At 44.6% G+C, this 26,998-nt stretch overlaps 1 protein-coding gene across 11 annotated transcripts in view; it reads left to right on the forward strand.

Moving 5' to 3' along the window:
- Positions 1-8,178: 8,178 nt before the first annotated feature.
- JADE1 (jade family PHD finger 1) overlaps positions 8,179-26,998 on the forward strand; it is a 46,222-nt gene continuing 27,402 nt past the window's right edge. Inside the window, exons 1-2 of one of the 11 annotated variants that reach the window (XM_082315791.1) lie at positions 8,179-8,250; positions 18,495-18,572. In XM_082315791.1, the coding sequence (XP_082171917.1) occupies positions 18,521-18,572 (52 nt within the window). In that variant the 5' untranslated portion in view covers positions 8,179-8,250; positions 18,495-18,520. Of the gene's footprint in view, positions 8,251-8,310; positions 8,463-8,500; positions 8,617-8,911; positions 8,994-9,635; positions 9,808-15,828; positions 17,533-18,494; positions 18,573-26,998 lie in introns of those variants that run through there. The other 10 variants (XM_082315786.1, XM_082315793.1, XM_082315785.1 and 7 more) reach the window with 10 other exon arrangements.

The raw sequence follows: 26,998 nt of genomic DNA on the forward strand, positions 1-26,998 counted from the left end.
TGCTTACAAACTGTAGGTACATGGAAGGAATTTTTAAAGTAAGACAAGTATCGGTGGCTTTTCCCTTAGCTGGGCTTGGAGATCTCCTGACTTTGAGATACTTGCGGAAAGAAAGCATGCGTGTGTGTATGGAGTAGAAGAGGGTTTTGTGTGTATGTTTTAGCTTGATTTTCTGGACTGCTATTTTTTCATGGAAGAATACAGAATTCAGGGTATTAGTGTATCTTTGGCAACTTTAAAAGGATTTAAAACATTCAACCAGCTGCTGTTAATTGTGTTCTGAAGGGTAACCAGCTCACTCAGTTAATGGGGCTCCCTCGCTGGGGCCAGTACATGACAGATGTACACATCTTCAATACTGACTCATTCTGTTCACATGAAGCGACAGGGCTTACACAATTGGTGATCTTGGTCTCTCATTTCATTGCCCGAGTTTTGGGACCTTTTTGCTGTCACTGATTTCCTTCACTGAAATCGAACTCCTGCAAGCAAGCTAACTCGGATGTCCGAGGCGTGTGTCAGGCACTACTCAGTGCACAATACTTGCAATATTTTATTAGGGCAGTCATGAAAGGTGCTTAATTTCCTTAAAAAGGGGGGGAACCCTAAAGAACCCACAGGAGCAGCTCTTTGAAAAGCATGAAATAAAGATGAACATGTAAAGGTAGAGCCAAATCATTGCTCTAGGCTCCAGCGCCAGCATGTTGCGAGAGGACAAATCTCTCTGTGCATCTGTCCAGCCTCGCAGTCAATATGTGCTTTATTACAGATGTTATTGATCCAAAGCACTACACCAGAGGGCCAGTACAAGTTGTACTCTGGCATGGGACTGTCTGCTACGGGGCTGGTGCTCTTTCAGGCTTCCCTGAACTTATCTTCTGTAAACTTTTTTTCCCCTCTCTGTGCTGTAGCCGAAGACTCTGCCTGCCTCCCTTAAGTACTTGGGCCTTTTTCCAGAGGAGATCTGAGACACTGTGGGCTCACCTTTAGCTTTGGCTGAGGGCAGAGATGCTGCTATGGTTGGCTGAATATTTGAGAAGGCGAGTGGGCTGGACCTGCGGTTTTGGCACTTACGTAAGGGTACGTGTGCTCGCTGCAGGATGTGCCGGTTCCTCCTTTACAGATACCAGATTACAGGCAGTTGGCACGTTTACTTTGCCCCAGTACTTGCACTTCCACGTCAGGAAAGCAACCTGCCTCAGATTGTCAAAGAAACATAAATGCACAACGGTTTAAAAGCATGTCCTGGATAAAAGAGAGAGAGAGATTCTTTTCTGACTTGTGCAATTTGAGGAGCAAACACAGATGTTTACCCTGTGCCAAAATCTGCCCACATAAGCAGATCAGACTTTTTTTTTTTTTTTTTTTTTTAAATGTTGTTCTGGAAGGTCAGAGACCATTTTGTTTGCTGCAGGTTTTTTTGCTTAGTGAAGCAAAGTTCACGGGAGCCAGAGTAATGATTTGATTTCCAAGTTTTCTTCGTTCTTCTCTGTGTGCTTAGTTAAACATATCTGTGGCAGTCTTGGCTTTGAGCAGTAGCAAAGAAGCTGGCACTTCTAAATAAGCAATAAACTCCTTTGTCCATTTAAAAAAAAAAAAGGTAACTTCAGAATTACTGTTACAAATGGTATGAAGTGACTCGAGGGCTGTTTACATCCTGAGTGCTTGCATTATGGGCACTGAAAATTTGCTATGCAGCTGTCTGAGGTTCTGCCTCTGAACATCTTCATGTGCAAAGACTCTGCCACCTCCTGTAACTCTCATTGCTCTCCTAGAGTCTGAAGCAGAAATTTGGGGTTAGACACATCCCGTGTGCAAATGCAGTGTTAAGGACAGCTGACCTTTTGTATTATGTATGCTTCAAACGGCACTGAAGGATTACACTATTGTAGTATGTTAGGGCTGAATCGTGAGATTGAGTCTCTTTGCTTTGCCAGGGGCACTTTTCATTTCTCTCTCTTTACCATTATGTCTCAATGTCTTATTTGCAAAATAGATAATCATTCTCTACCTGATAAGGGTACTGCGGCTTTTTCTTATGTTTGTGAATTTTTTACTGGGTGTGTATTTCTGATAAGCTCTTGGCAAAGTGGAAACTTTCAGGACAACGGCACCTGAAATCAGTGGACCCTTAACTATTAAGGGAGAAAATTTGCCCTTTGTGAAAATGATGAGTGACACATCCCCTAAGGGGGATTTCAAGCGTGGAAACTGATAACTGGTAAACTGAGGAGAGGGAGCTATACCTATCGAGGATAAACAGAATATCTCCTCTGCATTGTAACTTCTGTCTAATTGTCCTAGATCTGTTTTCTGCCATGGAGGGTGTATGATCTCTTGGCCCTTGCGGCAGACCTCAGTTTCATGGTCTGGAAACAGCTTTAAATTCAATAAAGTGTGAGTCATTGCGTTTGGAAGAGGCTGTCAGAGGAGAGACCACAAATAGAAGCAACTCTGGGACAATTCGATAAAGTACTGAGTGGAACCCAGAAGGGCCACATGGGAAGCTACTTCCAAGGTTTCTGCTCTTTCCAGAAATGTTACCGCAAGCTGCTCAGAGCAATTTCAACAGCTGATCATCTTTTTTTTTTTTTTCAGTTTAATCTTTTTCTGACTGTTAAGGATCCAGAGTTGAAGTTGCCTTTTTTTATTTTTCAAAGTCATTTTGGCACTAGGTAGTTACTGAAAAAAGAAATTGATTTTTGTTGTACTTCCCCAATAAACTGGTACCACTACTCCACTTTTAGCAACCAGTTATCAGGACACACTCTGCAATCAGGAAATCTGTAATCAGGTTCTTTTGAACTCTTCTACAAGTCTTGTCACAGCACCTTTCTTTCACTACATGATTTCTGCCTGCACAAACACAACTTAATATTGAAGTTCATTTAGATTAGCCAGTGTAATGTTGCTTGATGAGCTGCCAGATAGGCACGTGTATATACTTCAACTGAGATTTGATCTGTTGCTGCTAAACTCTCACTTGCCTGAGGTTTTCACAATCCATTCTTCCTGTACTTAGGGCATTACCTTGGCTGCTAATTACTTCTCTCATCATGTACGAAATCGTGTTGTTTACCTTCAAGGTGATGCATCAGCTTCATCCCGCTTAACTCGCAGACCTGCAAGTTAACTGCCTGCTTCTAGTTATTCCCTGGAGGTTCTCGTTCTACTGGTTTCCTGTCAGCTTCCACTTTTCAATTAGAATAATTTGGAAACACTTGATTTCAGTAGCTGTACTTTTAGATTTGGGAATTCAGTAAATGTTACCTATTGGGCATACCTGTTCCCATTTCACTTTCAGATGAATATACAACGTCAGCGGTTGCATATCCGTGCAATGATTGTGTTTGACTTGCAAAAATATTTTAAGACATCTAGGTGCAAAATGTCATGGAGGAATACTTTGTACTGTGTTATGTGCTATAGACCAGGCCAAAGGAGAGGATATAGTTTAATCATTAGAAACCTTGGACTGAGAGGCATGACTTTAGATTAGAAACCTTGGACTGAGAGGCATGACTTTAGGTTTCTATTCTTGGTTTTAATGCTGACTTAACATGTGACTTGTGCGAATGATTTAACCTTTGTATGCCCCTGCCTACCCACACAGAAAATGAATACTATAATCTCTACTTCTCCAGTTTTGTCATTAAAAAGACTACACTAGTGTCTCTGTTGCAAGCACCCTGTTTGATAGCATGTTGAAGTTCAGCTCTAACGATGCATTTTCATCCCTCTCCATCCTCATCCCTTAATAGCACAGCTTCTACTTACTGGGGTACTGGCTCATACACCCAGTTAGTGACCTCTCACAACAGCTACGTTGCAATAAAACAAAGGAACTATAAACCAGAAGAATGAGGCTTGCGAGCACAGCAGAAAGCACGTCTTTGGAGTATGGCCTGTGAATCTGCAAATCACTCCCACAAGCAATCCTGGTAGCTGTAAACCTCAGCTTCAGAGTAAAAGGAAATAACGTACTACCTGAGCTTAGTCTTTTTGACCTCCCTAATCCGGACACACCAAAATTCAGTGCTTGCAGATAAGGAGAAGGAAGAAAAAGCCAGAGCACCGATTAATTTTTTTTGTGCATAATTTTGTGAAGTGGTCAGGTGCCATGTTGCCATAAATGATGTATTTGGATTAGAAAAAAACTGTGACAACTGTCTTCCTCTATGGACCACACGTAAGCCGTGTGAGCAAGTTTTATTTCTGCAGGAGTTAAAAATATTGCACTTATGCAATTTGTAAGTGGTATAGATTTACATATGCATGAGTCAAAATCTTTTTTTTTATTCCCTTGCTCATGTGAGTAGACCAACTAGAGACAAAATGGACCTCAACAGGATTTGGACCAACTGTGCATCTGCCTTATCTCTCTGCAATACATGCATCTCACAGGAGATGTGAAAGCTCTCTGGGAGTTCTTACTCTTGAAGATTAAGTACAAGCTAAAGTCTTGACAGTGCTGGTTTGGATCCGTACCGTGTTCTTCCCCTCAACTTTCTAATCTTCAAAATAAAAAAGGAGCAAATAGAAGTAGAGGTTCTTAAAAACTGGAGCCAAAAGAGCAGAAGAACAGTTTTGAGTTTGAAGTAATACTTGGGCTAAGTTTAACAGCGGAGAGAAGCTCAACTTCATTAGCTTCACCATCATGTGCAGAGACTCTACAAGAATTAGTGGAAAAGATTCCAAGTGTAAAAGGAATATTATCAAATTAAAAGAAAAAAAAAAAAGGAAGAAGAAAGAAAGAAGTAAGTAAGTAAAAATATTTTATCAGACACTGCTGCAGCAACAGATTTCCGCAAAAGGCTGGCAAAAAAGTGCTGGAAAGCCACATAGTCTTTCCTTGGCTTTCTGCATCTGCTCAGAAATAACAGTCAAGAAGGAGACATTAAGAAACTATATAAATGGTCAAAACATTTAAATAAGATGCAATATATGAGTGACTGTATCTGATGAAACAACTTGGAGAAGGGACCAGAAGCTCTGTGTGTTAGTACAAAGCCTAACTCCAAGCCTGATACATACTCTCTGCGTGCTCCTGGAATGAGTGTTAATGCTGATGTAAAGATGACTGAGTGAAGCACGGAGTCTAATGACATTATTTATTATAACAAAATGCCTGCTTTGCTGAGGGGGTAAATAGCTCTTAGAGATGAAGGCTGAAATTCTGGCCCCACTGATGTCCGTGGCAAAACTTCTACTGACTCCATCTCTAGCAGAATTTTACCCATCACCTAGAAGTTTAGCCCGTGGAGGTAGCAGAAGACTACTGTGCGGTCGTCTCTCACTGTTTTGGTTCCTAATTTTTAGAATCAGATTGTAGTCAGATGTTTAATGCAGAATTAAGATTTCTCTCTTTGCCTCGTGTGGCTTGCTTTTCCCATCCTCCTCCCTTTCACTGTCAGGCAGCCTGCCTGCTCGGGCAGGCTGAGCGGGGCACTGAGTCTGTAGGGAAGCACGTGAGGACCGCTCATACAGTCCATCCTGCTGTCTGCCCCGGGTATTCTCAGGCAGGGTTCATAACAGTGTCTTAAGCTGCTAGAGCTGATTCTGAAGTGAACAACTCATCGCTTTATTTAGATCATGTGTAGACCCTTTTTTTTTTTTTTTTTAAGCACTGTTTTGTAGTTATGATGCCAGTGGCTTACTCTGGTATGCTCTATTATATTCTTCCCTGTTTGACCATAGCTATATTAGTCTACAACTTTATACCTGTAGTGTTGAAGTAGTACAGGATGTAACCTTTTCTTTGTGAAGCGTTTTCCAATAATCTCCAAAATTATTCTTCCAGCTACTAGCTCGTCAATTTTTCAATATTTCCTTTTAAAACATGAGTACGTTATTCCAGAACAGTCTCGGTGATACACTGCACTCAGAGACAAAATAGCATCTTTGTTCCAGTTGCGTTACCTTCCTCATAAAGGCTGGACTAACAGCTTGAGGGCTCACATTTGGTGAGTTTTCTACTGTAATTTAGATAGCATTTTTACTCGCTACTTTCAAAAACACAGCCCACCATTCTGTAAACACTCATGTTCTGTTCCTACATGTATGGCCTTGCATGGCTTCCAAGAGAAATGTTTCCTAAAATATAAGATGTAACTTAAACTTGGCTGTATATGCAAAGGAAAACTAATACCAGAAAAACAAAAATATTGCCTCAAATCCAAGGAGTTTGAGACAGGAAAGTTTTTGTCATTCCTCTTTAGAAATTAGAGCACATTCACATTTAAGGTTTTCTCAGAAGCCAGTTCTGAACTTTCTTGGAAAGAATTCCGAAAAGTGGGACAAACAGCGTTTCCTGTGATTCCTCAGTCTTTTACAATGGACAATATTTAAAAGAAAAAACCATCATATTTGTCCAGTAGAGGTGCATAGCTCTGTATAGTAAGTGCCAACTGACAGTAGCTTTGCTAATCCTGATTACTTTTTATGGATTTATGAGAAGTAGTCCAGGAGCTCCCAAGGAGCCTGCAGACCACGGCGTGAAAAAACTCGGACCTCATCTATTCCAAAGCACAGCGGTGGGCGCGTGCTGTTTAGATAATACAGATCCCCAAAGTCTCCAGTCACTGAATCCTTTGGCAGTATTGAAAATGAGCGCGTGGGGTAGTTCCTGGCAGCTCAGGGGCAAGAGGACGAGCGGACGAGTGTAATTCTGGCGATAAGCGGACTGTTTAGCAGGTAGTATGACCTGGTGTGTCGCACAGGTGATCACAGGTGCCTGATGGCCACACCATGAATGGCAAAAAGCTAAGGCCCCGATCCCGCAAATACGAATGACATCAGTGGAGCTACTTCTAATTAGACTGCTGATGTGTGCAAAGCTGCTCCAGCAGGTATCTTGCCAGGTCTGGACGCCAGGGTAAGTGCGGGAGAACGTAGAGAATGCGTGTGGATTTTTTATAGTCAGGTAGATGAAAACAAGGGGAATCAAAGTCTTGGTTTAGGCTCTAAAATCTGAAGCTACTTCAGGTTGTTCTATGAATAAAACCACGACTGTCTTATTTTCACAGTGAAAAAATATCTTGGGGGGGAAAGGATGTTTTTGTAGTAAACGACAACTTTTGAGGATGTAAGTACTGTTTCATTATTGGTGGGTAGGTAGGGAGGTGGGTGAGACGGCAGGATAAAGGACTCGGTTTGCGTGGATGAGTAACGACCCAGTTCCTCCGTCGATCTGAGGTGTGATTCTTTGGCAGGCTAATATTGCTGCGGAGGCTGCGTTAATTCGTATTTGCATACTATGGGTATTGCTTTCCACAGATCGCCTTAATTCTGTGCCTGAGATTATGCTGGATCTTCTCTGTGGTGTTCATGACCTCATACTGTATTTGCTCGGGAATTCTGCTCAAAAGGGGGAGTTCTTCACCCAGGGAGCACAGGTGCATGGCACCAGGTAAAGCGATTTATGTGGAAAATAAAGAAATCTGCACTCAAACGTACTTTTTGTGAGAATGGAAAGTTTAGTATGTAATTTGGTAAAATGTCAGATAATTTCGTTCCCTGCTAGAAGGACGTGAACTGAACCGCTGCCGTGTGCGTTAGCTCTTTCTAGTCTTTGAGAAGTACTGAAGTTAGGGAGCTGGGGGATAACGCGGGGGGCTGAGAAGAGGGAGCCTGCCGTTTTATTCTCGCCCTGGCAATTAGGCGCTACGTATGTGGCCACAGCGTTTAACTCTTACGTGCCTCAGTTTCTCCGCCTGAAAAATAGCGAACTACGCGTCACGCGTGGGGAGCCGCTGCGGCGTTATAACGCCTGGCTGCGGAACGGGCTTAAACCTTCCGGAGCGAGTCGCGGCGGGGCAGGGCAGCAGTGCCGCGGAGGGCTGCCCCGCTGCCCGCCCCGCTGCCCGCCCTCCCAGCTCCATCTCCGAGCCCGCGGCAACCGCGGCGAGGGGGCGGCAGGAGCCGGGCGGCCGCGCACCCCCGCGCTCGGGCCGGGTCGGCGCAACGGGGAGCCAGGGGCTCCCGGGGGGGAAGAGGGGCTCCCCGGGAAGCCGCCCGCCGCCCCGGGAGCGGGGGAGGCGGCGGCAGCCCCCGGGCCAAGCCCGCCAAGAGTTAACGGCGGCTCCCCCGGGGCCGCCGCCGCCCCCCCACTCCGGCGCTGCACGGTGATTATCCCCCCCCTTCCCTCGCCTTCCAGTTTTGGCAGGGGATTAAAGCAGCTCCCCCCTGTGGCAGCAGTGACCCAGAAACGAGTTTGATTCACGGAGTCCTTCCTCCATAACAAGTACAAACGTCAGTCAGAGGGAGTCTCTGTGCGTGTGTGTGTGTGTGAGCGCGGCTCGGGGTGTGTGTGAGTGCGTGTGTGGCGCAGGCAGCCGCTCTCCGCGCCCGCTCCCCGCCGCCGCGCCGAACTCATGAGGCGGCCCCGCGCCCTCCGCGCAGGGGGAGCCCGGCCGCGCCGCCCGCCCTCGCCGCCGCCGCCGCCTCGCCGCCGCCGCCAGCAGGTAACCGTGTGCCCGCCGCCGCCCCGCCGCCGCCGCAGCGCCAGCCGGGGGAGCCGCCAGCACAGCCATATTTGATGGTTTTTTTTTTTGTCGCTCCGGAGGCGGCGAGAGAGCAGTTTCGTGCCGAAGGTCGCTGCCTAGTGGAAATAAGATAGTACGTCATTAACATGGCGCCAAGAGCCGTGCGGCTCGGTGCGGTGCGGGGCGAGGGGAGGCGGCCGAGTTGCGGCTCCGCTATCCCACCAGCAACTTGTGCCGGGCTGGGGCGGTGGGAGGAGGGAGGGGCGGCGGGCCGGTGCCGGCAGCGGCGGTGGCGGCTTTTTGTTCCCGCTGCGGGCTCCGGGACGGCGCGGCTCTGAGGGTGCCGCGGCCAGGCGAGCCGGCGGCGTTACCGCGCTGCCGGCCCCGCGCCTCGGGCGTCGCTGCGGGCTGGAGCCGGGGGCGGGGGGGGCACCGCCGGGCATCGCCCTCCGCGGGAAGTAAGGAAGCGTTGGAGCAACTTGGCGGACAGATGGCAATGGCAGAGCGCAGGTCCTGCTCGGGTACTGATGTGCGGGAAGGGGGCGGGGGGAGCCATGGCCAGCGTCTGTCACCGTGTCACCCACATGTCCACCAGACCCGTCGCCTCTCGCCGGGGGCGGGGGTCTGTGCGTGGGGGAGGAGGTGTTGATGTGCAGAAGGAGCTTTGTAGTTACCCCCCCCCCCCCCCTTGGCTTTCCCCTTGTAGGAAAAAAAAAAATGCTTGGAAAGCATAAAAACTGCTCATCGGTGAAATGAAGCACAAGTTGCCTTTCGGAGCGGGGGAGCCGCAGGCGGTTAGCGGCGCGCTGGCCGGGCGCAGGAGGGCGTGCTGCGGGGCGCCGGTGGCCGCTCCGCCGGCGGGGGGGAGCGGCGGGCTGTCGCGGGCGCTCCGGTGCGTGCCCCTGCCCGCGTCCCGCGTCCGTGTCCCGCCCGAGGCGAGCGCACGGTGCCTCCCACCGGGGAGCAACCCGCCGGAGCCCCGAGGCGCCCGGGTCGGGGAGCGTGTGTGTGCGCGGCGGGGGCGGGCCGCGCCGCCCGGGCCCGCGGCGGGGGGCGGCATCCCTGCCGCCGGGCCGGGCCGGGCCGGGCCGGGCGGGGCAGCGGCCGGCAGGTGCACGGCGGCGCCCGCCCCGGGCCGCGGAGCCGAAGTGCGAGGGCGGGAGGGGGCCGCGGTGCGGACTCCGGGACGGGACCCCCCTCCGGCGGGTGCCTCGGGGCAGGACGTTGCGCCGCCGGCCGCCCGGCCGCGACTCGGCGTGGCCGTGCCGGAGTTTGTTGACGAGGGAACGGAACGTCACCGGCGGTGTTGAAACGCGAACGTAACGTAACAGAACAAGAAGCGCGGGGGAGCGGCGGCAAACGCCTGAAGTTGCCCGGGCGCCAGTCAGGGTCGCTCGGCGATGCCGCCGCTGCCCCGGGGCGCGGGGAGCGAGGCGGGTCCCCGCGGTGCGGCTGTGCGCCGGGCCCGGCGCGGCCCCCGCGGCTGCTCCGCTCGCTGGAATTAGACAAAGCCGCCCTGATGCCGCTGCCACCCTGCCCGTCCCTGCGCTCGGGTGGTTGCCGGCTCGGAGGATGATGGTTTTTCTTGTCTGTCTTTTATTTTTTATTTTCTGCTTTTCCCCTCCCGTTGGCGCCCGCCGGCTGGTTAGCGCTGGGCGGCGGGGTGTTCATTATTTTGGGGAGGGTGGAGGCGCAGGGTGTTTGTTTGTTTGCACCGCCTGCTGGTTGGTTTCCTGTGACAAGAGGTGATACACAGTTTCCAGAACTGTCTGGGAGTGGGAGGAGAGACAGACACAGAAAACGAGCTCAAGTCTCCTCCGTGCTGCTGCCGCCGCTGCTCAATCCGCCAAACCGCCGTCCCGGCCCCCGCCTCCCCGCGCCCTCCACCGCAGCGTGGCGGCGGGGCGGGGGGGTGGATGGGTGGGGAAGGTGCTTTGGCCGTTGCCGGCTGTGACAGGGGTTTGGGGGAGAGGGAGCGGAGCCGGGGGCACCAAGTTTGATTTGCAGCCGGGGCCGAGCGGATTGGTGCGGCCGGCGGCGGGGAGGAGCAGGAGAGGGAGCCGGGAGGAGGAGGAGGAGGCGGGCCGGGCCGTTTCAAATGGAAACCGGCGGCCGTGCCGCTGCCCGGGAAGGTGCCACCCCCGCGGGGGAGGCGTAGCCCGGCGGCACCCGGGCAGGGAGGTGGTGGCTCCCTTTCCTCTCCCCGCCGCTGGCCGCGTCTCGGCGCCTCCGGAGCCGGCGCCAGGAGCCCTCGGCGCGGCCGTTAACGGCCGGCGGGCGCCTGAGGCGCCGCCCGCCCGGGCCGGGAGCTGAGGTGGGATCGCTGCGGGAGGAGGAGGAGGAGGAGGAGGAGGAGAGCCGCCCCGGGCGGGGGGCGTGAGGCGCCGCTTTCGAATTTACTCTTCAAGCCCCGGCTCCCGCCCTCTGGAAAGGCGGCCCTGCGTTGGCAACCGTTGGCTCGGCGGGTGGCGACCGCCCGTTAGGATCGGTAGGGGCCCCGCTCACCTGTGAGACGGCTTCAAAAAGCCAGGCTTCCCGGGCGCGGTGCCTGCCGCTGACTAACTTCTCCCTCGGCCTCTTTCTTTTCCTTCAGCTGACAGCTTTATTCTAATAAAGTTTGTTAGATTCACCCGTGGGTGGGATCCCGTCCGTGGGATCTCGAGACCTGTCAGTTGTCCAGTAAGAACCGGCCACGCGTGACATGCAAGCGACCGTTGGTGTGGCTGCTCCGCAAGCGTTAAAAATAGATTGCTTCTCCTTGGACAGCTGTGAGGTAGTATTAGAAATTATGATAGCGTTTAGCAACACATTTTAGTTGACGTTTTAATGTTAAAGCAGGAAGATGCTTTTTTGCTAGCCCCATTTTTTCTTTTTAGAGAAAGGCTTAGCTGTGATTTGGAATAATTTCCTTTTTAAGCAGGCGCTGTCTTTTAAGTAAGTCAAAAGCTGCCCACAGTTGCAAACCTAAAAACCTTCCTAAAAGTTGTGCCAAAATACGCTTGTTATGATTCTATTTCTAGAGGTTTCTCACACTCAGTGGGATATTGTTGAAACAGCAAGGGTTGTACTTTTTAGTGGCAGGATTTTCCCTCTGGCTTCAGATACCGCTTGCTCCCTGCTTTTGAGCTACGTTTAATACATATGTTTAAAATAAAATAATAATAATAAACTCCCCTTTCCCCTCACAGCTGCAAATTTCCCTTCCAGCTTCTCTGGTTTCATTCCCAATTCTCAGAATACAGTAAAAAAAAAAACTTCCAGTCTTTCCTCAGATGTTTTCTCCATGTGGTTAGCACTGCTGCTTCGTGCTCCTGTTTTCAGCTGGAGCTGACCAAGCTGACAGCTTTTTCTAGATGGAAGAGATGAACTGCAGTGGGTGCAGGGTGGGTTGAATTAATTTGTGGAGCCCAGTTTATCGTTGCTTGAGATTTTGGGCAGTCAGTTTCACCAGCACAGTTTGGGAATAATTTGCTGCCACTGCCCAGACTGTAAGGTAACATTATGAGCTGCCTTGCACAGGTGCATAAATGAGCATGTGGATGGCTGAGAAGCGCTGGGCTGATGTGTCCAAATTGTACTTCTGCCTTGCCTTGTGAAATTTTGGATAGGTGTGCTGAAGTCAGTAGAATATTCCTTGTGGAGAACACTCTTGGCCTTGGAACATATCTTTTTGTTTCATGAGAATTGGAGGATTTTTTTCTCCAAATTTAAGGTCTGTGGCTTTTTTGTACTATGGACTGTGCTACATAATACTATAGTATTTCATTTAAGAACTCTTCTTTTATCTCCGTGTCTATAAAATGTCGCTGCCGAAGCTTTCATAGGTGATAAAGAAGAATTACGAAGTTTTAGGTGGATTTTAATAGTATAACTTACTTCTGATGTAGGTTTGCGGTTTTTTTGGTCTGGGCATAGGAGGAAAAAACCAGGTTTTTTTCTTCCTATGTCAGGTGTCGGTTGGTGAAGACTGGGGTGGTGTCATAAACAAGGTATTTAAAAAGAGTACAGTAGTAGAAGCCAAATGTCTTCATCTACTATCCATTTTGCTAAGACTATGTCACACTTTACTTCCATTTGTACAATAAGTGTTTTGAAGCGATTTCTCATGTACTAGAGATAATTAGGTCTTCGTTTCATTGCAGTTAGTGGGTAACTTCCAGGAAAAGCCAGTTCTTCAGTTTGTCTTCAGGGTGTACATCTGTCATAATTCTGCTTTCTTCCCGTTCTGTCTCTGCAGCTGTTCAGTGCAGTTTGTTGTAGTGACACCCGTTAGCACGAATTGTCTGTCAGAGTTTGAATTACACACCCTTTTTACCCAGAGGTTTGTACAGTTAAAAATACTTCCATAAGAATTGTGCTATGTAAAACCTTTGACCCGAGGATGTAGATTTTTTCATGTATAATTATTTTTTAAAATCTGGTTCTGTTTAGCTATTTGCATAACAAAGGCTGACACACTTTACATCTTTCTCATCTCTCTACTTAGGGTCGAACTGAGTGAAAAAGTATATGGTTCTCTTAACCGTGCAGTAGTAGCATAGAAGGTTCCGTGGTGTGTTGCACGTGGGGGTATGTGTGTGCATGCTACCATGCCAGTTTTATGGGGTAATGTCTGGGTTTCTGCTCTGAGGAAGCTAGGAAAAAGGATTCAGATTTTTTTTCGCTCTTATCTGTGCAACCCCTGGGACTTCAGTGTGGGGAAAAAAAGTAAGAGGAAAGATCTTGGCATTGCTGTCCAGTGTGGTTTTTGTTGGTTCTATTAAATTAATTTCTCACAGAGCGAGGAACGGAGGAGTGTGATAATGCATTCTGGTGAAAGTAGTGAATTTGCTGTACTGTGTCACGTTGCTGATTCTAACCCATTGCACTGCATCTGCCAGCAAATACTGGGAAGTAGGCAGAAATGTCTGTATTCCTAACTGTATCTAGTTATTTGTGTAGAGTTAGATGTTTGTTGCTCACCTCCACAAGGATATTTAAATCCAAATGTTATTTTGTGGCCTGACATTGATTATATTGGATTATCATCTAGTCATTACATTTGCATAGCATTTTACATGTATTTTGAAAAAGGCTTAGCGGTCTCTCCAAAATACAGTAGCCAGAAGAAACGTTTCAGGCGTTGTAATCTCGCCTTTAAAAGTGATCTGAGTAATCGTATCGTGTAAGTCCAGAGTTACATTTGCATGTTTGAAGTTTGTACCTAATCAACGAATGAAACCCAGAGCTTAGCTTTCAGAGCTAGCATGATGAAAAAGGATGGAAGAGCCTCTGGTGACCTGTCTCTGTAAAGCACAGCACCTTCAGCCTCGGGAGCGGTGTGGCAGAGCACGTTGCAAGCTGTCCCAGCCTCACCAGTACCGCCCTGGTATGGCTAGCTCGTCTGGGGGTGCTTGGTGGCTAAAAAGTGATGGCCTTTGCCCCATCTATGCCATTTGTGGTGGTGGTGTGATTGCACAAAGCACTCTCAGATGCTTTGTCCGCCCTTGGGAGTGGGGTAACATTGCCAGCAGACTCATGGCTGTTTTGGTAAAGCTGTGCTCGGTTGAAGGCTGGCGTTTGCCTAAGTCCACCTTCCCCTCACCCCCGTCAATAAATGGGTAAATGTTATGATAGAGTCCTCAGGAGAAATACCTATCAGTGTGCTGTGTGTTGGTCTGTCTGATTTCTGAAATGATGGTTTTAATATGAAGAAATGATCATCTTTCAAGGAAATGAAACTGAAATGATGTACAAAAGTTCCCGGTTATTAGGAATTTGCATGTGTTACTGAAAACTCAGGGAATGTTTGGCTTGGTGATGCAGCAGCCTTTGTTACAGTTGGGCTGCTGGACTCCGTTGTAGCTTTTCAAGTGTTGGGCTTACTCTGCAGGTAAACAATATATGGGCAAATGCCCTTTTGGGGCTGGTGTAAGAATTTGGGAAAAACAGCTGTAGAAATGTTTGTGGTAGAAGATACAGGGTTCAAGGGCACTGCTTGGTTGGCTGCTTCCTTCCTTCCTTCACAGCAGCATTCATTTTAGGAAGGGGTTGGGAAGTCGTTCTGTGGCACGTGTGGGTGCAGTGAATGTTTTGTGGAAACTTCTGGACTAAACAGCAACTATGTGGTTGCATGCAGTTGTTGGGAATTGAACTCAGTAACCTGGGTGGTCTTGTCCTGTCCTGCAAGTGTTGCAGGCTAAGTGCATAGTTTTTACTTATTATTGGTATGACTCTTAAAGCTTGGCTTAAATGTTTCACCCTTTTTATGCTTACATGTGAATTCTCTTTGCTTGCAGGCATAGTGATCATAGCCAATTTGTACCATTAAACTAGCTGTGGTACAGTCAGTCTTGATGAACCTGCCTTTAGTTCTGACCCGTTGGAACTGACAGACCTACTTCAGTTTCAGAATATGTTTTAATGAGAGCAGAATTGGATCAGATGCATTGTATATGCACCTGAGTATATTAAGTGTACGTCAAAATAAAGTCAAGAGAAAAATACCAACATTTTCATGACTGCGAAGAGTGAGCATTTCAAAGAAAATTAATATTGCTGGCACTCAAATCTCAGATCAGGAGAGGAAAGAGAATGAGATAAGTAATTTTACTGAAAAGTGTGGGGTTTTTTTCATTCTGCCTTTTTCAGTATAAAAATACCTCCTTATTTGTAGCTAAGGTTGTCCCAGATGTCCCATGAAGAATGAGTTACTACAGTTTGTTTGGGTTTTGTTTTTTTTTTTTTTTTTTTTTTTTTTCTCTTGAACATTAAAAAAGCGTTACTTGAATTCACAGTATTCTCTAAACATGCTGGGAAAATGTCTGTGGTTGAACAGGAAAAGCCTGCGCCTTCAATCTGCACCTAACCATCACTATCCATAATCCGTGTTTATTTTTAATGCAGTTCTTACGTGACTTTGAGGTCACCATCGCCTGGTAGAAACCGATAGTCTTTGAGGCAGAGGCACTGTGGTACCCTTAAGAGCAGCAGCATTTCAATCTGTGTGGTTGTAATTCTTATTAGCTGTTCTAGTGTTGTCTCTAGAATGTGTGTTCTGAACTGTGGATATGAACATCTGGTGGGAACAGTTTAAAATTACTTTAGAAGCTGGAAAAAGCTGTTTTATTACTTCTAATGACAAACATTCTAGGGGGTTAATCTTATGAGATTTGAGACTTGCACTAAGAAGCCAAATGCTGCTTTTCCATCTCTGATTTAGCTCCCTGTAAACTCAAGTTAGGTTCAAAGATGGGAAAATCAGATCTCCGGATTTTAACTATTCTCCCCCCCTCCCCGCCCCCCCGTGCATCTGTAAAGGAATCTCACAGAAGCTTCATCAAATGGGGTATTTCTTTTAATGTTACTTTTGAGAACACAGGCTTTTCATTGTGGCCGACTTCAGAAACCTGACTAGAGTGGACAAGGAAATTAGCTGCCTTATCTAATACTCTGTACTCCAGGAAAGTGGCTTCTCTTCTGGCTTATTTTCTGAAGGACCGTGGAGAGTGCTTGAATTGGGAGGTGTGAATACCACTCTCTCCTTTAAATAACAACAACAAAGATGTTTAGTTTGTTTTGTAAAGATGACGTGGTAGGAAGGAGAAGCTTCTGGGTCTTTTCTTACTTTCTGAATTTGCAGAAAGCATGGCTAGGAGAAGATGAACTCAAAATACACTTACCCAAAAAGATGGAGAGGAGCAGAATTTCAAATTTTCTTGTTCATTGCAAGCTCATGAGTGTGTCTCAGTGTATACATGCTATGTTATTTTGCTTCATGGTGCACAGTACTTTTCAGACCATGTGGGAATGAACCAAGAAGGGGGATTTTGACCGGGAATATACAAGTTACATTTCTAAGATAATTTTTCTTTGTTTTCTTCCATATCCTCTTTACTTTGTTTACGGGAGATATTTCCATTCTAAGCGAGTATGTTGTTTTACATTGCTGTTGTTAATATTTCCTTCAATTACAGGAAAAGCATGTGAACTACTAGAAAAAGTACCTTACAGAATAGATATTTATCCCCCTAGATTTGGCCTTGTAGCAGTTAATTGATTTTTCAGTTCTGTCTTAGTCTGTTTTGGATCTGAATGTTGGCTTTCTGTCTTTGTAAGTGACCATATCAGAATTTGGCTCTGGATCTACTATATTTATACCAGATCTGTATTCAGATGGTTTTGATGGTGCAGGCTGGTCTGTGTATTTATTCATTGGCAGCATTTCCATCTGCCATACACACGAAGTTCTGGTCTGCTTCAAAGCAGTTCTTTTGGAGAGAATTCTTCTAGCACTGTAAGAGGTTGTCATTTATGATTCTTTATTCTCTGGCATCAGACATTATATGTGAACTTTTACTCTATGAAATGGTGACAAAAGGTCTTGGTGAAGTGAACCATTCAGCTGCTCTTTAGTGAGCAAAGTTTGCAGCTCAAGCTGTTACGTGTTTCAAAGGCGGCCATATTAAAACCCACTCTGGAGAGTCACTCTGTGGGAGGGAGGCTTCCCCCCACCTCTGGTTGCATGTATAATATGAAAGAGGAGGCAATCTTGCAATGCTTGGGCTCTTACAACTATATTAAGTTCACTGGAAGTGTAAAATAGAGTCTTAGGTTCAGTTGCTTGTGATTTGCTAGTGATGATAAAATGAATTCCCTCAAAAAATGCTTATTTCTTTTTATATGAACCCCTTTTGGGAGAGAAGATACTTTTGTGCTTTCTTTTGGAAATAGTGTCAGGCTTTCGTTAGGCTTTTTGGGTTTCCTTATTTGGGAATTAGTCTTATAAAAGTTGAAAGCATTATTGTGTTTACTACAATGAGACATCCTCTCAGTGAACGAAGTTGTAGTAGTTAACTGTATGCTGAAGGGTCAATGAAAAGAGTTTTGTTGAAAGGTTTCTAGGGAATCCCAACTCACCTGAAAATGAGGAGGTTAGATTTTATGCACCTACCTAGAAGCAAAAAAGTATTTTGGCATCTGATTTCCAAATCTGCACCCCAGAGTTATGTATGAGGGCTTTGCTGCAAGCAGAACACCCAGACCTCGTTGCTAACACAATTGATACGTGGTAAGCAAAGACTCAGGGGATTTGATGTGCATCCAGAGTCCTTGTCAGTTTAACCGGTGGATATGCCTTTCTGCACTTGTCATGTTTTTTCTGCTTTCCAACTTAGACTTTTTAATAGCTTTTTACATGTAAATGCTGACTAGCTATTCACAGCTTTCGTAATTTTTCTGAATTTGGTTTCCACAGAGAATACATGCGAAAATACCAACACCCTGTGAATAGCACTTAAAAAGATACGGACCTTTTTGCTTGTACATCACTGGTTCACGTGCAGTTGAACTGAGTATTGCTAGAAGTCTGGCAGTTTGGAGGAGCTTCTGCGTAATCGATTGGTGGTCTGATTCCTGAAAAACAGCTAGTGTTAGGCATGACGCTAGAAATGTGCCTGCAGGAGGAAGTACCCAACTCTCTTACCTTAGTGGGTGGTGCCTTCCAAGGCATAGATGATGCATGTTTAGTTAATCTGGGAAAATTTGGCTTGCTACTGCTGATGTTTCTTTTTTTTTTATGTATAAGTGGATGACTTTAATCTTTGATTTCGTAAATCTGGCACTTTAAACAGGAATAAAATGGTTCCAAAAACATATTAGCCAAAGTAAATATTTACACAAGCAGTAAAAATGTTATTGTGTTGCAAATCTAGTGTCAGAATGGGCAGGGGAAGTTAAGCACACTGACTGCAGATATTTAGTGATTTTAAGACCTCTCAGAACAAAATACGCTTTTCTTTTGGGGTGGAAGTGTTGGTGGGGTTGTCATTGATACTCTCCAATTTTGTTCACCTGCTGGTATGATGACTGCCTAATTAAGCATCCTTGAGATATTCACTGTTCATATTTCAGATGCCGTTTAAAGTTGTTTGTTTTCCTTTGTGTGCTGTAAATCCTCGAATGCCATCAGAAACACAACTTGATGACTGTGTATTATTATCTTGGGTTAAGTGCTGTCTCATTGCTTTGCAGGCTGCCTGCTGTTTCCCGTGGAGATCATGAAACGACGTCGGCTTCCTAGCAGCAGTGAGGATTCTGACGACAATGGCAGTAAGTGCTCCTTTGTTGTAGAGTGCAGTAGGTTATGAGTTTGAAAACATGTTTTAATGCAGTGTTTTCTGTGACAGAGGCATTTTGCATATTGGTTGGACGGGTAGAAATGTATATTATAAAGATCTAGTTTTGAACTCAGTCACTCTGAGCACAGGTGGACAGTAGATTCAGGATCCCCCCCACTGTATTACTATACGGTGTTAGTTAATAAGATAAAACAAGCGAAAAAGTCAGTCGTCTTTAAAATCTTTGCAAGCAGTATAATTTATCATTACAAGGACAGAACTTGCATGGAGATATCTGCTGACATTGTCCACAGCTTAGTATTTAATAGAAGTTTGCATTAGGATTTTGAATTTGCTTCAGTTCTCTCATACTCTCTTAGGCAACGGAAAGGTGTATTGCTTCAAACTTAAGTAGGAAAGATTGATGGTGCATAAAAGTTGTTTCTTACTTCGTTTGAAGATTATTTTATTTGAGGAATAACTTTTGAGAATTTGAATTCAGTAAATCAGTAATTTGCATACAGAATGTATTTCTTTTTTTGTAACTGTTTCTGTAGTGACATAGCTAATACTGAGCTCTGTATGGTATATATAGGTATCTTGTGTATGAATTCCAGGGATTGATAATCTTTCATTTAAGCAGGAAAAAAAAAAAAGGAGGGGGGGCAGGGAGATAAAATGGCAGTTTGGGAAATGTGCCAAGGTGTTTTATTTGCCCAAACAAGCAAGTTGATTGTACTTGACAATAGTGCAGCTTAGCCAGTTGTCAGATTTTCCTGGTTTTCATTTGATCTGTCTGGGTGCACATCTTCAAATCTGACGTCTTTTGTGAGACTTCAGTCTGAAATGTAACGGAAAATGATCAGGGAGGTCTTCCAGGTGCTTTTGAAAGCTTTACTCTGAGAACGTAGCCCTGTGCTGCACTGTGACCCTGCGTAGGTGACTGCTTCACCTGCATGCATTTCTTAGGTGTGTCTGTGCTGCATGGGAATCTGCTCAGGTATGGCCAAATCTGCACCTTAAAACAACCTTAGGTAAACTATTGCTGAAATGAAGGAGTGGTAAAAGGATTGGAGGAGGTGAGAAATAGCAAGCTGGTTAGGAGTGAGGCCAAGTAAGGATTGAGTAAAATCTATTAAAGAGGTGTGGGATTTGGCTTGGTTTTGGAGAACTACCTGCAGTTGGGGGATTTTGGAAGAAAAAAATCCCAAATCAGACCTGTTTTTTCTTGGTGAGAAGTTTACTTGGGGTTATAGAAATTGCAGTCAGTGTATTTCCTCAAAGGTGGTGTGTACTTCCCCAAAATAAAGGTGTGTTTTTACTTGTAAAATAGACAAGTAGCAGGAAATGTGATGTCTTTCATTAGAATTTTGCTTTACCCTTTTTTCGTTCCCTAGCAGCTTTATATAATAGTGTTTCATTTTGATAATAGTGTTTATTTTCACACTCTTACCTGTTTGTTTTTTTTTTTTTTTTTTTACTCTTTGATCCCTTCATATGCCTTGTATTACAGGCTTTACCAAATAAAATACGAAGCAGATAATCTTGGAATTGAAGTTCTGAAATAGATACAGTTGACTGATCTGTTGCTGATTATAATGCTTGATTGTGATGTCATTTGATATATAACTATCTGGAATAGAGCTGTCGACTTACTGAATTATGTTTTGCAAAAATCTGTATTTTCATCTGTTCCATAGATGAAGATCTAAGAAAATGAGTTAGGGAAAGAAAAACAAACCCTTGCCTTCTTATGATCTCTGTATTTTAAAGCCTAATTAATATGAATAACTATTTGTTGAATAAATTACATGGCAAAAGGCAGTGAAATTTTAGAAGTATTTTCAAGTATTGTTGGAAATGCATACCACTTCCCTTTCATTACACTTTTTTTTTTTCTTGACTCGATTATGGTTTTTTCCCCCTTGTGAAGTTACTGGGCAAATTCAGATACAGGTTCCTGCATATTCGTTCTATTACTATATACATGTTCAAAACGATCAAGAGTTAATAGTCAGAAGCTGAGATAACATTTAATGTAGGGTCAGCATCTCCAAGGCTTTTTGTCATTCACACTTCCCTGAGAACAATGTCTGACGCTCTGGCCCTCTCTCTCTGCTTTTCCTGTGCTAGGAGATACCAGTAGTTCCTTGCAGCTGTGTATGAATGTCAAGGGTCTCCCCTTACAGGTTTCACCTTCATTTAATCTTCTTGTCTTTCGCAGAATTACTGGCTACTCTCAGTATGTTAATTTCTGTATTATTACTTTGTCAGTAGTATCTCTGATTCACTGTCTTGATACTAGTGTTAGAAAGGTAAGCAAATTTTGTTGCCTAGAAAATAAAAGGTAAAAATTTCTGTGTGTTTCTGGGCTCCGTGTTGAAGGTTTTAAGTTTTTCACTAGCTATTTTTCCTTCTCAGAGTTTCCAGAGGCAGCAAACAATTAAATAAACTATTCTGAGCACTTCAAACAGCCGTCTTCTAATTGAAAAGTTGAATTTTTAATCAACACTTAGTTGGACTCCTGTTGCCAAACATCTGCTTCCCTTCAGTCAGTGGCACCTCTTGACCCTCCGGTGCACTTCTTGCATTCCCATCATACTGAACTCGATAGTCCTCAGCTTGGAGCTCAGCACTGCTCCCCCTCGTCTCGCAAGGTGAGGACTGGGCCTTGCGTTTCATCAGTGCCGAGCTTGAGTTTTCACACTGTGCCTTTAGTAGACGGTGTGATCAGGTGTCTCAGATTCATCATGAGGGTCAGTGGATAAATGTCTTTGGAGTAGCCTGAATGATGATGGTTGTCTGGGGTAGACTCCAGCGTGTAGGCTAGTGCCACCTGGAAAATATTTTGGCATGAAGAAATACACGTTTTATTTTATTGAACTAGGGAACCTGAATATTTATAGGGTAATAATAATGATGCTACTAATAATGGAATTTATCTAAAAAAATAAATGAACACACAAAGATTGTTTTCTATTTGATCACTGAACTGAATCAGTTTCCTCGGTACTCACTAAGGTGACAGAAAAACAAACCTCATACCCCAAGCACTAAAACCGTATTGTACTGAAGATACAAACACATCTGTAGTTCTTCAGAGGAAGGAAAAGGTGCTCTCCTTTTGTGAGATGAAAGACGGGAGAATTGTTTTCATTTAGGGGTGAAATACAGAACAGAAGAACCCTTAACAACGTGGCTGGAGTCCTGGAGTGCATACATATATTTACTGACTTATGTAAGATATATTTAGTGTGGGTGGTTATATATTATTTGCAGTATTTTAAAGCCTTGCAGCTTAAAGACAGAACCTTTGCTTTTCTCATCGCTTCTTTTTTGCTGTCTGACTTGATTCTTCCCCAAAAGCTACGTGCAGACTTCAAGCCCTCAAAAGTGTTTATTTCACGTCCTTCAGCCTAACTACTGAAAATCGTTGAGCTGTGTCCCCTTAAAATCAGAGTTCTAAATCCTCATTTAGACATGAGGCCAAAATAGCGTATTTGAAGAACTGAGCAAGAGGTGTCAGTGAAAGTTGTGCACAGCAGTTCAGCAGTTAGTCCCTGGATATCTGAGAGTGTTCTCAGAGATTTCGTTTTCTGAAATTATAGGTCACTTTTGAACATTTTATCCATGAAATATAATTGAATGAAAAATGGCTGCAGGCATGCTTCTGGATTTTGAACTTTTGTCTAAATACAGAGGAATGGTATTGGGGGAGGCTTGGGGAAGGGTTTGAGATTATTGGCACCTCAAAGTAATCCTTTTTTTGTCATCTGGCAGCTTGTTAGTTTCTGTCCCTTTCCAGATAATGTATTACAGCAGCTATAATAGACGTTAATATTAGCCAGGCCCATCATAAAAGCCTTGTGATGTACGTGCCATCTTCTTCAAATCCCGTGTTAAGTAAATTAGTAATGTTTACCCCAGACTCAATTACCTCCTTGTTATCTGCATCGGGGAGGGGCTTTGATAGTTTTTAAGCAATTTTTGTTACATTGTGTTTCAGCTTGCTATTCCATTGCAAAAACTTCTCTTTATGATTCCAGGTCTCACTCTAATTAAATGTTAGATACTGAAGCTGTTTTATCTTCCCTGCTCAGTGTTTGACCTGACTTTTTAGCCTCCTTGGTCTGTAAATCTGCAAAGGTGGTTTGTGCTGAATATTCCGTGTGCTTTGTTTCCTGGTGAGATAAAGTTGTGCAGCGGAGTTTCCATTTATAGTTTCAGGGCATTCCTTTTGCACGAATTGCTTGGACACGTGGACAGATTGTTTGAGACAAGATCTGAGGCTCAGACAGTTGTATTGTAGGGAGCTTGGGTGAGATCCAGGCCCTCCTTGATGTCAAAGAGGGTTTGGTCACTGTTTTCCATGAGCAAGGAATTCAGAGCATGATTTTCTTCACACTTTACTTGCTCCCACGATGCCTCTTCCATTTATTCTTGGAGAGGTTATCAATTCATCATACTCCTACGTGCAGAGTGTCTGAGAGAAGAACTGAAGACGCTTGCAGATGAAAAATACTTCTAAGATTTCCAAGGTTTCACATCAGTTCTGAGAAATGAAAGATTTAATACTTAGGGATTATGGAATATAGTTCTGTAATTTAGATGGACCCTTATTCTATCATTACTAGACAAATGTTATTTTAAAGTTAAACATATTTTGCCAATATCCATTGCTCTGACTGAATGATGGGGATCTTCGATTATAAAGGGCTTTTCATCCCAGCGGATTCCCGCTGTGTTTGAGATGGGTCCCAGAGTGCCTTCACAAAGGTTGCCGAGTACATAACCCTAGGTGTGTACGTCATTTACCGCAGAATTGCAGCCGCTGCTGGCCTGAAATGTGGCAGTCACTTAGCAGCACGCGTAATGCTGTGCAGCATTTTATGAGAAGGGAGCGAAGAACATTTTTCGGTTTTCAGTTGAACTGGCTGGTAGGTGAGGGGTGGTGATTAAACAACAGAATGTAATGGAGTTGCAGGGCTAGAATTTGGGCAAAGCAGCAAGTTTAGTGGTCACTACTGTGCTTTTGAAAAAGGGTTGTGGCGTTTGGAGTGATGGCAAATGGTCAGAACTAGCATCTTACCTGAAGGTTAGGCTCACTGGGACAGGGTGACTTTTGGTGAAGTCGTTACACTTTTGAGCATTCTGAAGGAGCGATTTGGAAGACTTATCTGGGCTGTTAGGATATTGCACCTGAGGAAGGGACATCGCATAATCATCACTGTTGTTTTTGGAGAGGGACATTTTTCTTTACAAGACTGCTAATATTGAGTACAGCTAACTCCACTGGAGTTTTAAGGCCTGACAACATCATGTTATCAACCTATGAATGCTAGCTTGGGAGGTGCTCAAACTGACTTGGATAATCTGTATTAAACTTGCGCTAAAACTTTGTATCCTGTTGTGGTAAAACATTGTTACAGTGGGAAGCCTTGGGCTAGGGAGCTAGAGTGGCATTTGGGTCTTGTGATAAAAAATAAGATGAAGCCTAGGAATTCCTCACTGCTGGAAGAGTGGCGTGTGCCTGCGCGTGGTTATGTGTGTGTTCTTTGAGATCATAAAACTCAAATGTGTGCTGCTGAGGAAAGGGAACTTGTATTGAACTGCTGTGGCAGGGAGCTGCAAAGACTGTTCATTATGTGTGTCAGATACTGAGCAATTGTGCGGTGGTGTTGTAAGGCACTGCAGAGATCATATGGATCCATGCATTGTTCAGCAGCTGCAATTGGATAGTTGTCAAATGACACTAAATTTTGAGTAGGATCGGTGTTGACGAGAGAGAAATGGCCGTTGCCTTTTCTGTTTTGATCTTGAATGAGATTATTGTATAATAATACACTATTTATATAAAGATAAGGAAGATAGATGGGCAAATCCTCCAGCAACAGAAACATGAGAGGGGGAATTTGGCTATGTGAAATGACGTCATAGGCTGTGTTTGCATACATGGTGCTTTCTCTGTTGTAAGGCCTGAAGACTTCTGCAGGCAGCTCCTTCTATACCTAACATAATGGAAAACCGCCCTTAGAATAGTCCGCTTCTGTTTTATTTGTGCTGGAATTTGGGTCTAGACATGCGGAGTTATGTCTAAGTGACATAAAGCCTTACTGTAGAGAGTTGTGGGCCAGGCAGTAAATGGGGAGACTCTGAGCATCTACGTTTTCTCTTCAGGCTGCAGATCTTTCTGACAGAGTGTTGGCAGCAGCACCTAGTTGGTCTCGGAGTGAGCTGAGGAACGGTATCGGCATCTGGAAATGCCCGTGTTAAGCAGAAGTGACAGCCAGACATCCATCCACGTCGGGGATGTTTTCCTCTGTTGTGCTGCCTGCTGTAATGGTGTAGCGGGAGCGCCTTTACGGTGGGAGAAGTGCTTTCAGACGCCCAGTGATCTGAGGCTTTGAAGTGTTCAGAGGCTATAGCAGCAGGTAGTTCTCAAGGGACGCAGCTGGGTGCCTTGCAGGTGGCTTTACAACAGCCTTGTGCATGATACATAATAGCCGAGCCTTTTCTGCTCCTGCTGAGTAGTATATTAGTTGTGGGGTAGAATTCCCCGAGGGCTTGAATTGCTTTATTGGTCCTGAGGAATTCTCTGTTTTGATGGGTGTTTTTGGAATCAAAACATATTCTTGGCAGATCATTTAATAAATTGATACAGTTAAAATTGATTATGTTTTTCCTTTTGGGAAGTGTGTGTTCTTCACAAATACAGAAAAAGAATTCACACTCCTTGATTGCTTTCTTTTATTATCAGGAGGTGTATGTGTTATATACACCCTGTAGCGGTATTATAAAAACACTGGGTTTACAGCGTAAGTTGTATATAATAGCCTAGGGGAACAGAAAGTTTTCTACTTGAGTCTTAGAAGTTGCCTTTCCAGCACCAGTAGTGTGTTAGAGCTTTGCCTCTCTTGCTGTGAATTACACCTCGTTAGTGGTTTGGGATTTCTTTTTGCTTTTTGTCTGTAAGTGGATAAATGGGAAAATAGGAAAACTGAGACTTGTAGTATGATCCTCCTCCCGTTGTTCTCAGTGATGAAAACCTTTTAAAACATATGAACACCTAGGCCACCTGAAAGGATCCTAACTAAAAGAATCAGAATGGTCTTGGTGTATCTCCTGGAGTGATGATGCTAGCTGGGCTACTATGTTCATCCTTAACTTGCACGGTCGTGTAACAGGATAGGCACTTAATAAGACACCTTTTATCTCTGATGTCTAATGATGATAGTGATGCATGTTTTGGATGTGTTTATTTAGCTTCGTGCTTTGGAGTTGTGTATTTTTCATATTCACTGTTACGTGGCTTTTGGTAGTACGGGCTCTCTTAACATCTCATTAATTTTCCATCTGCTGTAGAACTCATTTCTCCCATGAGGTATATAACATTATCTTACCAAAGTTTTACATCTTCCAAATCCCGGTGATTCAGGCTTCCCTTATGTTTTATTGTTATTTTACCAAAACCGGGTTTAACTCTGTCTTGATCTTTAGTTGTTTTTCTAGTCTTGGTGATCCTGATCCAGTTTGGGACTAAGGCTAGTGTTCACAAAACTGTTGATGAATATGGTCGTTTTGGATACTTAATGCAAGAGGATAATTTTGGTGAAAAGTGTCTGGAATCTTTCTAAAATAACTCGATTAGGTTCATGTGCTTTTGTAATACAGAGGAGCTGTTTTGAATCCTGCGTTTGTTTTGACCACAGTAGGTTGTTCCTTCCATATAATCCAGGAATGGTTCTTACTTCATGTATTTAGATGTAAAAATCAGATCATGAATCACTGAAGTAGCTGTAATTGCCTGTGAACTACTTCTTTCAGTGAGGTCCCTCTTCTGGATTAGGTATGAAAATATGGAAAGGATGCTTAAGACAAATGACATCCTTCGTTTTCTTCCTGCGCTTTCATTGGTATACTCAGAGTGGGGGGACTGTTTATTAATGAAAGCAGCTTTGGGTAATTCAGTGACCTGGTCTTGGCACTGTTGAAGGCAGTGATATTTTGCCGTTAACTTTAATGGATGCAGAGTTGAAACTCTTATTTGAGATTTCAAAAGTAGTTAAATTTAATACTGTTATGGACTGGGTATTTTACTATCATTTGACTGGCTCCTTCAATGTCTTGCACTTTTGTGTCTAAGTGGTGGTGGTTGGTTGAATCTGTGAATGCGTGCCTTATAGTTGGGTTTTGTTTAGCCAGCGAGTAAATGTTTTCCCTATTGAAGTGAAGCCCTTGCCAGAGGTCATCTGTTAGCTACAGTTACAGATCTTAGTGAGTAGTAAAATCTCAGTCCCATGAGAAATTCTTCCACCTTTTTCTCCTAGTATTATGCACAGTCAGTTTACACTGCTCAGAAAAATACAACGGTCTCTTCAGTAACTTACTAAAAACATTGTGTGTTTTCACTGTGCATTC

The sequence above is a fragment of the Platalea leucorodia genome (assembly GCF_965183815.1).
Source record: "Platalea leucorodia genome assembly, chromosome: 6".
NCBI classification, from domain to species: Eukaryota; Metazoa; Chordata; class Aves; order Pelecaniformes; family Threskiornithidae; genus Platalea; species Platalea leucorodia.